This window comes from Camelus bactrianus, chromosome 5 (genome assembly GCF_048773025.1).
Source record: "Camelus bactrianus isolate YW-2024 breed Bactrian camel chromosome 5, ASM4877302v1, whole genome shotgun sequence".
Classification (NCBI taxonomy): Eukaryota; Metazoa; Chordata; class Mammalia; order Artiodactyla; family Camelidae; genus Camelus; species Camelus bactrianus.
The window spans coordinates 10011783-10027227 of record NC_133543.1 but is presented as its reverse complement, the minus strand read 5'-3'; the positions used below and the strand labels follow the sequence as shown (position 1 = coordinate 10027227).

Here is a 15445-nt window from a genome sequence, read left to right as displayed (position 1 = left end):
AGACCACGTGGAGCAGGGCAACTTGCGAGGCCACCTAGCTGACCCTTCATTGAAACCAGAGATTGAGTCAAGTTGGTTGAGGTCCACATAGACATATGAGAAGGAATAAAGGAATCTTGTATTAAGCCACTCTTTTTGACATGGATTGGTAAGTAGCAGTAATAAATCCCAACACATACCTCTGGGAGACAGATGGCTGTAATGAAAGTCGTGGTTGGTTTGTATGAACAAGAATGCTTAGAAATTTTGTTGATTTAACCTAACAAATGAATTTGCTTGCAGGTCTTTTCTGCCAGTATTCTAATCATCCCAGCCTCATCTAATCCTCTTTTTCTCATCATTGTAGCCCACCCATTCATTATCCTCTCACATTCATTATCTGGACCACCCCCCACCACCTGCTGCCAAACCTCACACTCACTGTCATATTGCACAGTGTACTGTTTTTATAAGTTTATGTAATATTGCTTGCTAGTACGATGCAAACTCCTTAAAAGCCCAAATCACATCTCCACCACATGATGCTTTACACCCCATATGGATCATGAGATATTTTTAAGGTTTTAAAAATTGAATGCCTTTTTATACACTGCTGGTAGAATTGTAAAATGTTACAACCTCCTTGTAAAACAGTTTCACAATTTCTTAAAAAGTTAAAACATGAACCAACCATACAATCCAGCTGTTCTACTCCGAGGTGTTTTTACCCAAGAGAAATGAAAGCGTATAGCCATTAAAATATACCATGTAAATGACTGTTACGTGAATGTAAATGAGCACTCAATAATGGTTTTAGTTATAATAGCCAAAAAATAAAAACAGTCCCAAAGCCAAGCTTATTTGAGGTCACAGATGACCTACAAATGTAATAGGGCACTTTCTGAAACATTTGTTGGAGGGAGAGGGGGGAGCTCTTTGAGAAAGACAGTAATAACTTGAAGTGAATTAAGTAGAACACTAGGATATGCATTAAAAGCCAGGAGTTGGCTTTTTTTTTAACACCTTTATTGTTGTATGATTCCTGCACAGTAAACTACACATTTCAGATGTACAATGTAATGAATTTTGGTATACACACCCGTGAAACCACCACCACGATCAAGATAGCTGACATTTCTGTATAACTGAAAATTGTGCTCTACACTGGAATTTGACACAACATTGTAAAATGACTATAACTCAATAAAAAAATTGTTAAAAATATATGTATACATATATATGTACTTTTCTGTACAACTGAAACATGGTAATCAACTGTACTTCAATAAAAAAGTAAAAAATAAATTAAAAAAAAGAAGCTACCATTTCCATCACTCCCCAAGAGAAGCAAATTTCTAATTCACAATTTATCCCTTCCCACCCCCTTTACCTGCTGGTAACCGTAGGAGTTGGCTTTTAATAATTGCCTCACTTGATGAAATGGTGGGTGGATCTGGTAGACAGAATAATGGTCTCCCAAAGATATCCACAGTCTTCATCCTCAGAACCTATGGCTATGTTACCTTGCAGGCAAAAAGGACTTTGCAAGGATATTAAGTTAAGGATATTAAGATAATCTTGGAATATCCAAATGGGCTCAAAATGATCACAAGGGTCCTAGTAAGAGGGAGATAGGAGTGTCAGAGTCAGAGAATGAGATATGACCATGAAAAAAGGCTCAGAGATGCAACACTGTTGGCTTTGAGGATGGAGAAAGGGGAACAAGCCAAAGACTGTGCCAGGCCTCTAGACACCGAAAAAGGCAGAGAACAAATTTTCCTCTAGGGCTTCCGGAAGGAATGTAATCCTGCCCACATCCTGAATTTAGCCCAGTTCAACTTGTGCCGGACTCCAGCCCCCACAACTGTGAGATAATAAATTTGTGTAGTTGTAAGCTACAGCGTTTGTGGTAACTTGTCAGAGTAGCAGTAGAAAACCAACACGGTGAACAAGCACACCGAGCCAGGGGAAAGAGGGGCCTCACTGACATCCCCCGGGCATCTTCAGCCAAAATAAAAAGATCCCATTTTATGGACAACCTAGTTTGACTTTTCCTCCACCTTCCAGGCCCTTCTCTGTTGTTTTACATGGATTTGTTGCGTTTGCTTCTTGGCTGGCATCTCTCCTACCCTGCTTGGCGTGGTGCACCTCCAATCCCAACTCTTACCAATAGTTAACACCTCTCATCTCTGAACTGCTAATACAGAGAGAAGTATCTTATTATTTCTCTTTGTTTTTTAACTGTGCCTCAGCTTTCCAACACAAAAAGCCTTTTTGAAACTACTGTATGAGGTTCAAAATGTGGTGTGATCAACATCACAACAGATTCTGACAATGTCATGCCAAAGGGACACCTGACAGAGGCGTGACTCATCAGCAGAGGAAGCAGAGAGCTGGCAGCGTGCCTGACTGCCTGCAGTCCTCAGCACCAAGTGTAGAACTCAGGTTCAACAGGACTGTGCTTGGCTAGCAGCTAATGATTTTATTGTAGTAACCAACTCCAGCAAGCTTTTGTAGAATTTGGTCCTTACACATTTCACAACCCCAAAAAACTGTGTGGAAAGGATTATCCAGAGAGACAATTGGTGCTTTCTTAAAATGTTTGTTTCTGATTTCTGTACAGGTATACTGTAATCAAAATGTGAGTAATTCAATCCTTTTGGATAGACCTGAAGAAAAAATATTTCTGCTCAAATATTTTTTTCATTTAATAAAATTATTTACAGGACACTAAATAAAGATTAATGACAAGATTTCTGATGACACTGGGAGTATTAAAATGTGTTATGACTCTCAAATTTTCGATGAATTTAAAATGTTATGTATAGCCCCTATAATTACCAATATGGTGTTGTGCATTTCACAATCTGCTAAGCGGACAGATCTCTTACTAAGTCTTCTGACCCCCTACCCCTGCCAAGGGAACTTTGGGAGGTGTTGTCTATGTCTGTTGCCTTGATAAACCTTGGAGCCATGTTTACATGTGCCCAAACTCATCAAATTGTACATGTTAATTATGCACAGTTCCTTGTGTAGCAATTATGCGTCAATAAAGCTGTTAAAATACAATTTTCCAAATGTTAGATGTTATATACCTCAAAAACATGTACAAGGTATCAACATACTAAAATATAGCTGGTTTTCTTTAACACCATCCTTTCATTGCATCGGAAGGGAACCACTGGATGTTGAAGTCCTTCACACATCATGGACTTGCTCCCTAAGAGATGCACAGGGTGGACATTTTCTACACTGCGGTGGAGCCGTGGGCTATTCGTTCCTGCAAAGAAAGTGGGAGATGTTTGACTGAGGAATTAGGACGATGTGGAACGTCAGACCACACAAATATTTCACGGAAAGGGTTAAAAACACAACCAGTGTTCAGCTAGAAATAAGTTATTTTATTTTAAAACACATACAGGTTAATAAATATTATTGGAAAACTTAATAAATAGCCTTTTTATTTACATAAGGCAATTACAACATGCTATGATTACTTCTAGAAAGCAAAAATATAAGCAAGTCTTAGTCATTGACAAATGTGTGTGTATGCTAATTGGAAGCTCCCCTGATACATTTACAGGAAAAAAATTTTATGTAACCAGTCAACACGTTACCTTTTTTACCTTCTTCTTTCACAATTATATTCCATTTTACAAGAAAGTAATAGTTATCATGTAAAAAGGCAAAAACACTCAGGAATGCTACTGAAAAACAGTAGCCTCAAATTTTCCCAAAGTGCAAAAACACTGACGTAGGGGGTGACAGGGTGGGGTAAATTATTATAGTCTGACAAATAAAAGAAATATTCTGAACTTTTCAATGTGACCCTTTGGCACTAGTGGTTTGGGAGACCCTGACATTCACCTGGTGTCAGGTAGCTTCATGGTCAGGGCTGAGCCACTTGGAAGCAGAAAGTTCGGCGTCATTTATCGTAAATTCAACACAACAGAATCAATCTGGTTCACGGGTCATTGAATCTTCAGCAGAACATAAACCTGTGCAGAATGTCAGAGAAGCTCATCACACCATCAGAATGTGATCTTTCAGTGCAGCTTTTTTAAGTCCCTGTTTAATTTCCATATTTTACAACGGAATATATAAAACCCTTCCTTTTAAAACAACAACAAAAAAAGGAAATTAAAGTTTCATGGAATCATGCAAACTTTACACCCAGTGCTTCCTTTGCTTACTCAGTGCTTGAAGCTGCGTGTCTGCAGCACGGTCTGAGCAGACAGGATGCTCAGTGCGTCCCTCCAGAGCATCCCTGCCCACGGCGCTCTGGTCTGAGACTCCCAGCACGCACGCGCTAACCGGCGTGTGCTTTAAAACAGTAGATCTGGAGGACCACACCACCCCTTTAGAGGTAGAGAAACTGAGGCACAGAAAGGTTAAGTGACTCACCTATAGTTGCAAAATTCAAGAAAAAATAGAGAAAAAAACAAATAAATCCTTCTCCCTGGCTCATGCTCTAGGCCCTAGACTAAGCTTTTTTTTTTTTAATCACATTGGGTACATTTAAAATAATGTTTATTTACATGATCATTGTTATACTGAATATCAACTTTCTACTAGACAACATTTTTTTGATGTAACACAAAGTTACATTTTCTTAAAATATAATTATTTTGTTGCAATTAACAGTGTGTGAGAAACGTGTATGAAAATAAATGCGTTGGTGATACTGGGCCAAATTCTTGTTTCCATTCCTATAATTCTTAATCTTTTCAAGTATATGATGGAGGTATAAGAATCTGGCCAGATGTGAGAAATCACCTATAAACTAAAGGACAGACCCTTAAAATTCATCACCAGTACAACTTTTGAGGTGGAAGTGAGGAATACAGAAAGTTGAGGTATTTTATATGATAAACTCTTTTATGGTGTGACTGGTGCGCAAACTGATTTTTTTTTCTTTCTAACTCAAGTTAACAGACCTTTAGCTATGAATATGAGGAAAACATACGAAAAACTCACACAGACACGTCCTTGGGAGGAAGGTGAATGCTAAGTTCATGTTACGGTTTTGGTCCCTGAGAAGGTTGAACACCAAGATTCCATCTAACCCTGCTTGATGGGTGAACTACTCCCTTGGTGTCAGCCACGGTAAGGACAACTTTTTCAGGCCACCGGAGCCAACGAGACAGTCATGAACGGATCTAAACTGAAGCGTCTTCTCTTCCTAGGTTCCTACACAGTCGCAGGAAGCCTAAGTCAGGATCAAGCAGGCATCAAAGAGCGATGGGCCTAGCGCTGCAGACTTCTTCTGCATCAGCTGAGCAGCTTAGAGAGGAGAGGACTCATCTCCCAACAAGAACCTGGCAGCCCGGCAGTGGCCTGTGAGCAACACCTGTCCCCGTGGACGGCAGTGCCCGTCCACGCCTGGAGACAGCACATCTCAAGCGCTTTACGGATGTCTAGGAACTGGCCTCTGGAAGTAAGCACAGAATTTACAAAGAGCTGAGAGGTCGAGGAAGAAGGGAGGTGACAGGTGACTGCACACTCTAGTAGTGCTTTCTCGATCAGACATGAAACCCAAAGAAAAAAATCCAAAGACAGAATTACTACCGCTGGAATGAACTTCTGGAAATAAAACTGCATGTAACAAACTGGCTTGAAAAGGAGGACTTGAAAGAATATTTCTTATTGCTGAACCAAGAGCGGCGAAGTGTGTTTCACAAACACTCTAATGTGAAAAGACCACAGTGACATCTGAGTGATGATTCCTCCCTCGAGTCCCAGCTGTGGGCAGGTCTTGCCCTCCAGGCGGCAGGGAGCACCCCGCCCTTCCTCTCCAGAGCCTTCTCCGCAGAGATGGAGCAGTCCTTCAGCACAGCAAACACCCAGGCTGGGCTTGGGGCTGCGTTTGGGTTAGAATCCTGAACAGGTCCTACACTTGATTACTGAGCAGAACAGGAAGCAATTGTTTTAAATGCAAAGATTTAGATGAGAAGACAAGGCATTGTCCAAGCAGGAGAGGAGAGAAATGGCCTATTTAAGTATCTCTCCAGAGTAAATCTGTAAGTTGTGATCACAAACATGGTTTTAGAGGAGGCTTGAAAACAAGCAGACAGCAGGCATTTTCCCCTTAGTTTTATCAAAGATAAGATGCAAAGAACGGCCTAATAATGCAAATGTTTTATATGTATTTACTTTTGGAAAGACCAGTATAACACCTATCCCCATTCTGGGCCTTCCCTTTTGAAGCTTTTATTTTTTTATTTTGCAATTCCAAATAAATTATTAAAAAAACATGAATTAGTAAAATAAATACTATTAAGTCAGAAGTAATTTGTTCTATGTTAAACTTGAAAATGAAGCGGTTAGACTGCTGATCGTGTCAATTACTTTGAGGCGAGAGTCATGCATTTGGAATATAATGGATGATCTGAACATTGTTCCACTGGAAGAAAAGCTGGGTATCACCCCCAGAATAACTTGCTGAACAGACGTAAACTTGGGAGAGTCAAACTGTCCTGGGGACACATCACCTTCAAGAGGAGACAGGCTATTAATACTTCGAGATTTTGTTTTACTCTAAAAAAATCACAGGGAGATAATCTGGAAAACCTCACCTCTAAGTATCTGCAGTATAATCATGGATTAGCTGTAGTAAGAACACCAATAGATGCATTTAAATAAAATAAGCTTCACATATAAGTTGTATCCCCCAAAATGGTAATTTCCATATGACACGGGAACTTTCTCCTTTTACTTGTACGGCCACATGTGTTCTTTGAATATCTCAGACTCCTTACCTAGGAAACTATTTTAATGCCTAAAAGTATATTGATACTGCTACATTATATTTTCAGGAAGTTCAGTTCAATAAATTAAAGCCTTCATTCCTAAAAATACTGATAAAAAACAAACCTTCAAGAGTTGACAAAAAGAGTAATGAGTTTTTTGAGCATTTGTTAACTATCAGTTACTGTAATTTTTTTTAATTTTAAAATAATCTTGTTGCTGCTCTTAGCTCATAACTCACAACCCATGATCATCATACGTACTTTTAATTCATAAAGGTGTTTTTTGCTCTGTGTTAAACTATCCTCATTTTATTTAGCCTCCTTGTTCCACACTCTAGGGAACTACTCCTTGGGTCTTTAGAAATATTCTTTCTGTCTGAAAAACAAATTTTCTCCTATTGACATCGCTCAGTCACTTTAATTGGGTGTTACTAAATTTCATGTTTTACTTCACCAGATCCACCTTAGCCAATCTCACCTTTCAACCTGGCATAATTCCCTAATTAGAGACAACATTGTACATGAAGCACGTGATATCTCGATGAAACATCTGAACCACTCTGTGCTTTGTTCCCATTTAATACACATGGAAGGGTAATACAGACAGACAAATGGCCTCTTTGATCCAAATACTGGATTAGTTAATTAATGGTGAATTTTGCACTTTAGAAGTTTAATGAGAGGTTGGGTGAGGAACTGTAGGGTGCGCTGTCATCTCAAACAACAGGGAGGTGGCTAAATTAATTGTCTTCATTTTTGCTAGAAATTCTTTTGAAAACTCTATGTGTTCCAATTTGTAGAAACTGCCCTAAGCTTCATTTTGCCTTTAACGTATTCCTGAGTTACAGGGAACTCATATGTGCTCCTGAACACTTACTCTCTCCTTTAACAGCCTTACTATCAAGTTAAATAATTTATTTCTTCTGAGTGGCCACAGTGCTTGCTGAAAGAGAACACGGATATATTTAATACTGGATCCCAGTTACATTAGACTGAATGCAAATTAAATACCTAACGCTCCCTAAGTCAACTCTCTTTAACTGGGCGATCACTACATGCTGAAAGGGTCAATTTACTCCAGTGTGTCTTTAGTCTGGACTCTTCCAATGAATGAATATACTATTATTCCTAACTGCCTTGAACACTGATATTTTGAACAGTGAAATAGTAAAAGTATAATCAAGGAGGCTGCAGTATTCCAATCTAAGAGAACAGACACACAGGAATAGTCAAATTAAGTGAATAGTTCAAGTGGTAAAAGGCACTGAAATTGATCTGAGCTATTGAAATCTTCCTGCAAATGGAACAACTCCATCTTGTCCATTCATTCTTCTCTATTTGCAATTAAAATGCCTTGGAGTGGGGGTGGCTAGGAGAGTCAGCTCATTAGAGGATTAAAAACAAATGCACGCACCTCTTATTTGAATGAGGTACCTGAAAGTTATACATGCTTGACACGAAATACCCAAACTACAGACACATTTGCTGTAGAGTCAGACTTCAAGACAACAATTTCTCCCATTTCCAAAGTAAGATTCTAAGTTAAGGGTATCTGCTCCCCTGCAAAGACTAACCAGAAAAGGCCCATCTTTATTTTCTACTTAAATAATGTTGAAATGTTTTCAAAGCAAAGAGTATTCATGAAAGCTTCCAGGTTAATAGCAATGAACGTGAGATCAGAGAGATGGGGCCCAGGCAACCACCGAGCAACTCCAGCGTGCGGAGGGCCAGGCCCCCACCCTGGTGCTGAGCAACACGGCTTCACTCTCCAGCAGCCCACCCACCAGTGTACAGGCAACTCTAACACCAGCGATTCACGGTCTCTTCCACTTTACATCAAACCAGGACCAGAAACCACATCCGTTTCCTGTTCCTCAAGCCATCCAACCTCCTGCTGCAGCCTAGTCTGTTTTCACGTTAGATTTGTTCATCTCCCCCAGGTTGAAGTTGAACTCTTTGAACACCTGTATGAGGACAATCCCGACGGAGACGGTGGTGAACCCGCAGGCCATGCCCAAGAAGTCCACCAGGCCCACGTTGCTCCACTCCCGGAAGAGGATGGCCGAGGCCAGCAAGACCAGCGTGGTGAACACGACGTAGTAGATGGCCCCGAACACGGAGGAGTCGAAGCATTCGAGCGCCTTGTTGATGTACCTGAACTGGACGATGATGCTGCAGCCGAGCACGGCCAGGAGCACCAGGCACAGGCAGAGGGCCCGCTGACTGGACGGGTTGTTGTGGAAGATGTCTTGCGCCGCCAGCCCAATGCCCTTGGTGGAAGGCACGGTGAAGCTCCCCAGCAAGGAGCAGATGCTAATGTAGACCATGATGTTGGTGGGCCCGTGGGCGGGCGCGATCCAAAAGATGAGCAGCAGCAGCATGAGCAGCACGATGCACAGATAGCCCACAAACACTGCAAAACAGAGGGCGCACAGTGACCGGGAGGGGCTGAGCAGAGCCGCCCCGTCCCCCGCCCCCCGCCACCGCCACCGCCACGCTAGCCGCCGTGACACCCTGCTGCTCCAGCTGACCCTTTCCAGATCCGCTGAGCTCATCCCTCAAAAAGCATTCCCAACATTCTTTTCCCCATTCAAATATTCATAGCTCCTACATGTTTACATGTCAACAAAAAAGTCCTCTAACAGCAATACCTTCATAACAGTAAAAGACAACAGAGATGCTTTGAGAATTTTTTCAAAGTCATTTCACAGGCTAGTCAACTCAGCAAACGCTAGGCAGAGGGTCCTCCTGTGGGTGGGGGGAGGGAAAAGGAGTCACATGGGGGTCTGAAGGTATATGTAGGAAAACGGGAGTATTTGTGCCTGCTGCAGGGATTGGGGGCAGAGGCCAGCAGCCCTGGGATGTGCGGGCAGTTCCACACAGAAAATAATCATGTTCTCACAACTTCTGAATGTTGCCTTGGACCGTTAAGTGGAAAATGTTTATAATCATCAGAGCGTAGAACTTGTTTTATGTATAAAACAAAGTAATTGGCAAGGATATAAAAACACTGAGTTTTTCAGAACCTCAAGAGCCATTCTCCATTTCAGAGGGTCCCACTGCTGATGGCAAAGCCCCCAGTGTTTGAATCAGTAACAGGACACCTCCACGTCAGTCTGCTCTGCACCTGCGGATCCCCAGCCACTCCACACACGGGGGGGGGGGGGGGGGGGGGTCTGCGGGCTTACTATGCCTCCTGGAGCTGTGCCTGGGCACCGTATTTCATTCCAAAGCACTGACCCTGAGGCATTATGTTGACTGCTGTTTTGTGTAGAAGGAGGTTGTATTTTCCATGAATTTCGTTTCCAGGCGTAAAGGGGGTGCTAGGAACTGGGCCTGACTGGGCTGGGAATAGCGTGGACTGTACCAGCAGGCAGGTGATGGGGGTCCCCACCTCCCCGAGGGTAAGGAAAAGGACTATGGAGCCCTGCTGGGAGGATTCAGGAAGATGCTGCAGCTGAAAGCTTCCTGGGAGCCTGACCTATAGGCTGGGGAAGCGGCAGTGCAGAGCAGATGGTCAAACACAAACCAGGGCTGGACTGTGTTTGGGGAAAACCGGAAGCAGCCTGAATGCTCATGTGCAGGCTTCATTTCAGGAAAAGAAGCTGGGTCTGAGTGGTTTTCTCTCATGGCAGGGAGGGGGCAGCACTGCTGTGATTACACTTACTAAAAAAATTGATTAATTAAAAAAAATTACGTCCAAAATACATACAAAAGATATATACATAGGAGTGGGGTCAGGGAGGGCATAGCTCAAGTTGTGGGGTGCATGCTTCACTCCCGGCTACCTCCTCTAAAAATAAAGAAGTACACACACACACACACACACATATCTCTGTGGGGAACCTAAAGATAGATGAAACCGGGCGCCAGCACTCAGAGAGCTTCACATCAGAGGGGAGAACAGATGGTCCCGCAGGGAGCCGCCCAGGGCAGGGACAGCAGGAAGGAGGTGGGAGGGACGCCCGAGGGGCTGAGCCGCAGCGGACCTGGCGCCACGGAGGCGGAGGCAGGCGGATGGGGAGGCTGTCAGTGCACAAGGTCTGGGTCCCAGGAGGCAGCAGAGGGGCCAGAACAGCAGGTGTTGGCTCGGGTTGGCTCGCCCGCCCCGGGGCCCCGCCTGCAAGCCGGGTGGCTGCGGACAGTGGTGGGCCTGGAGCACGGACCACAGCGGGGGCGGAGGGTGCAGCTCCGCCCGGAAGGGTCCCGCTCACGCTGGAGGCGCAGCTCAGAGGTACCTGGGTTGGTCAGCTTCTCCTCCAGCTCGGCCTGGGTGGTCACACTCTCAGACTTCGGGGAGTGGATAATCAGCACGACAGAACCCGCACAGCTGAGCAGACACCCCAACTTGCCCAAGATATTGAGCTTCTCTTTCAGAAGATAAGAAGCTAAAATGGACCTTTAATTTTAAAATAAGAAAGCATTAAAGATGAAACCAAACTAGCTGACCTGTTCCTACTAATTGCAGATATTTTATTAAAGTTACATTTTCTTTAGAGTCACATTTTATTTTCAACTTCGTTTTTAAGAGTAGAAAGATTAGGATTTATTGAAGTTGCTATTTCAATACAAACAGGATTTTCATTTTCAATTCCATGCATTGCCTGTACAGTTAATGATATTCTCAACTCTACTACTATATTATATTAATTATATTTCAGTAGATATGAAATATACTAGAGTAGAAAAGTAAGTTTTATGATAAACCAAAAATAAAAATATTGCTTCCTTATTTTAAAATCAGTCTAAAAAAACTAGGTTAAGTAGGAAAATAGGATAGAAAATTGTTACAATAATTGTAAGTAATTCATGATCAAAACACTTAAGAGAAAACACACAAATAAGGAAAAATCACAATGCTAACAGTAATTGTACTATGGTGAAAGAGAATGATCAATTATTTTTCTCTTCTCCAGCACTGGGAACTTTTAAAATGTGCTCACATTACTTCTTTAAAGCAAAAAAAAAAAAAAAAAGAAAAAAGAAAAAGAAATTCCTCAAAAAAATCTATAATCCTAACGTTAGGAATAATGTTTATTTCCCTGTGAGACAGGAGGGAAGGGGGCAGGGCACAAACATAAAAAGAATGACACAGCAATTGAGGACAGGACAGAAACTGATTAGAACCAAGGTGGCGGGAGATTCAACTCCTAGTAGACTTGGAGGCCCAAGATGGCAGGAGATTTGACTTCCAGTAGACCCTGAACCTCATTATACACTCATTGTAATGTATTAGGTAAATGGTACTCCCACAGGTGCCATGGCAGTTCCAAGGCTGGCCATAAAAGGTCAAAAAGTGGGCAGCAGCCCAATTCTTGAGAATCCCCAACTCTTCCCCAAAGTAGTTGGAAATAATCCTCCCACTTGTTAGCATATGAAATTACCGAGCCCATAAAACTAACAACCCCACACTTCTTGGCCGATCTCATGTTCCTAGACGACCCCCTGCTGTGAGGCTCTCACCTCTCAAGATGGCCTGTGTTCTGCGTATGGAATGTGTGTCTCCTAAGATTCTCGCGCTCTCTCGCCTTCGGAGACAGCCCACACTCTGTTGAAGGAGCGTGCACTTCTCTGAATAAATCTACTTTTACTCAACTGTGGCTTGCTCTTGAATTCTTCCCTGGATGAAGCCAAGAATCCTCACTTGGTGGGGCATGTCCCAGGGGCTCAACCAAGACTTGGGACATGGCCACTCTCTTGTGCCCCATTTTCCTGCAACACTTGTGTAAATCAGTATATAATTTGAATTGGAAAACCTGGGCTTTTTCTAAATCATGGGATTGATGATTGTCACTTAGCTTCCATCTTCCCCTTATGCCGCTCTGTGTCCCTCCCCAAGGAGACCCAGCAGTGTAGCTGGGAAAATAAGCAACATCACCAAAAGAAACCACACAGGACATATGAATACACAACTGGATCTTAAACTGAGGGGCTCCACACAGTTGGATTAAGAGATGCAAACCAGAGGAATGGAAGGCCTGATGAGCGAGAGGTGGACTGGAGTCAGCCTGGGATGAGGGGCGGGCCTGTGCCAAGGGCGGAAGGGGCTGCCATGCATGAAGGAAAGGAGCAGGAACATACTGGCCATGAGGTCAACTCATCTCCTACTCCACTCTTAGTCTTATACCGGAGTACAAATTAAGCAGTACTGATATAAAATAAGAGTGTTTATAACAGAAAATTTGAGGGATAGTCAGGCTGACAGGTCAGGAATCAACTGCCATTGAAAAAAAATAGTTTATTACTCACAGTTTCCAAGATGAGGGGGTCACAGCACCCCAGGCAGGACCACATGGGGAAGGAAGCACCGGGACTGGTCAGGAGGCACGGGGTTGGGGTTGGGGGGGAGACTGTGGCAAGAGCCTTTATTGTGGTTTCTGTGGGAAGGAATGTGTGAGTCAGGGTGAGCAGCTTAGGACTGACTAATGTGAATAATCAGGGGGCTCTTGGGCACAGGGGCGGTCCCTAGCTGTCTGTCACCCGGTCCTGGGGACATGAGGGCAGGAGGGTGATAATCCAATAAAGAAGGTGGTTGGAGCGTGGGCTCTGGATCTCGGTGGGTTTAGATTTGAAACTCATGCCCGAGCAGGAGAAGACCTCCTCCTAAGGAAGGGAGAAGGGGCCAAGGGACACAGGAACCAAGGTAAGGGGGCTCAGGCACCTTATTGGACTGTCCAGATCAAGGCACGTGCGCCACATGCATGTAGGGCAGATGTTAGAGCATCAGTTTAGAGATGCTAGAAACACAGTGTCATTTAAGGACACACCTAGAAAGGATCTGGGCAATGGCTCCCTTCTGAGTGTGCGCCTCGTGGGGAACCAGTCTTCGCTTCCCCTCTGTGGTTATGGACAACCCCACAGTGGCCAGAATGGGGGCATCCACCTAATAGGTGCCTCCCCCAGGAGGAAATCTCCAACTGTCTAGGCTCAAAATCTTTCTCCCCTTGCTCTTCCTGGGCTGCAGTAACTAGAGCTTGCTACGTTCTGAGCTGAGACTCAATGAAAAACATACAAGAGCTCTTTGACTTAAATCAGGAGTCAACAGACTAATGGTTGAAAGCTCAATCCAGCCTTCCACCTGTTTTTGTAAACATCTTATTGTCTCATAGTCATATCCACACAGTTAGTCTGGTCTCTGGCTACCTTCCACCACAATGACAGAGGCCAGCAGCTGCAACAGGGGTCATACGGCCCACAAAGCCTAAAATATTTACCATCCGGCCCTTTACAGAAAAAGCTGGCCACCACGTAAGTTAAATGATCTGCAAACCTAATCACACACCTACCAGGAGAGCTGGCCTGAGGTGGAGGCACAAATTACAGGTTGGCATCAGAGCCACAACAACACAGAGGAGCAGCGACCCCACCTGGGGCATGGGTGGGGCTGGGAGGGTGGAGTGAGGAGCAATGAGATACAGAAAAGGCAACGGAAAGAGGGGGAAAGAAACTTAAAGTCAAGAGAGACAATAAACTATTAAATTGACAGTGATAGGAAACAGAGAGTGTGCTGCAGAAATGACAGCAGGGTCTTGAAGAGAAATCTGTACACTCATGTTCATAGCAGCACTATTCATAGTAGCTAAAATGTGGAGGCAACTCAAGTGTTCACTGATGGATGAATGAATAAGCAAAATATGATATATACACTCAATGGAATATCACTGTGCCTTAACATAGGAAATCCCAGCACACACCACAAGATGGATGAACCTGGAAGATACTATGCTAAGTGAAACAATCCAGTCATAAAAGACATATACTGTATGATTCCTCTTACGTGAGGCCCCTCGAGCAGTCAGATTCACAGAGACAGAAAGCAGAATTATGGTTGCCAGGGGCTGGGGAGGGGCAAGGAGAGGCAGTGTTTTTAATGGATGTAAGGTTTCACTTTTACAATATAAAAAGAGCAATGGAGATAAATGGTGTTGGTGATCACACAATACTATGAATGCATTTGATACCACTGAACTGTACACTTACAGATGGTTAAGATGATCAATTTTGTTACATGTATTCTACACAATAAAAAAAAAAAAAAAGGGAGGGGGAAGCATGGGGCAGCTAGGGCGGGAGAGTGCTCACACCCCGGTAGGGGTGGCCACGGAGGAAATTCAGACTGTCAAAAGGAAACATACACCATGGAAAGATTCACTAAAGGACAAAAAATGCTGCCGAGTTAGGGATTTGGGTTTAGGAAAACTCAGGGATTGACTAGCTTGACTGGATACTTTATTATATATCATGTGCTGTCACACAAAATCAAATCAACTTTTTAAGAAAACAACTTAATCAGGACAGTTTACTTGCCAAAGCTGCGATATTTTATAGTGAAAAAATGAGTGCTAGTTTCATAGGTAAAAGTCAGACTTTTTTTTAAAGTTAAGAGTGCATGTAAATATATTGTTCTTGAGTGACATAAAAGGCAAATCTGTTAGAGTACACTCACTTTCTGCTCGCATATTTATTTGGGACAAGGAATGAATCTATGTATCTACATGATTCAGACGGTATTTTCTAAAGCAAATCTTTGAAGAAATTGATGCTGCATTTCCAAGACAGTGGTAGCTACAAACCTTTTTCAAATCACAGCATTAATAATTACTTAGTAAATACATTGCTAGAAGGTTACTGAAGAAAAACCAAAGGAGAAGTCTTTCAAATTTCTACCTTTCTTCTCCTGGACGGTGGACAGTACTTTGTGTCATACTGAATGAGTA

The 15445-nt window shown here is 43.0% G+C and overlaps 1 protein-coding gene across 3 annotated transcripts in view; it reads right to left on the bottom strand.

Moving 5' to 3' along the window:
• Positions 1-965: 965 nt before the first annotated feature.
• The window catches only part of NIPA1 (NIPA magnesium transporter 1), a 44769-nt gene continuing 30289 nt past the window's right edge, over positions 966-15445 (bottom strand). For 2 of the 3 annotated variants that reach the window (XM_074363396.1, XM_074363397.1), the window contains exons 4-5: positions 10967-11127; positions 3360-9141 (exon numbers count right to left, since the gene is read on the bottom strand). In XM_074363396.1, coding sequence (XP_074219497.1) covers positions 8630-9141; positions 10967-11127 — 673 coding nt within the window. In that variant the 3' untranslated portion in view covers positions 3360-8629. Of the gene's footprint in view, positions 3260-3359; positions 9142-10966; positions 11128-15445 lie in introns of those variants that run through there. The other variant, XR_012506931.1, reaches the window with a different exon arrangement.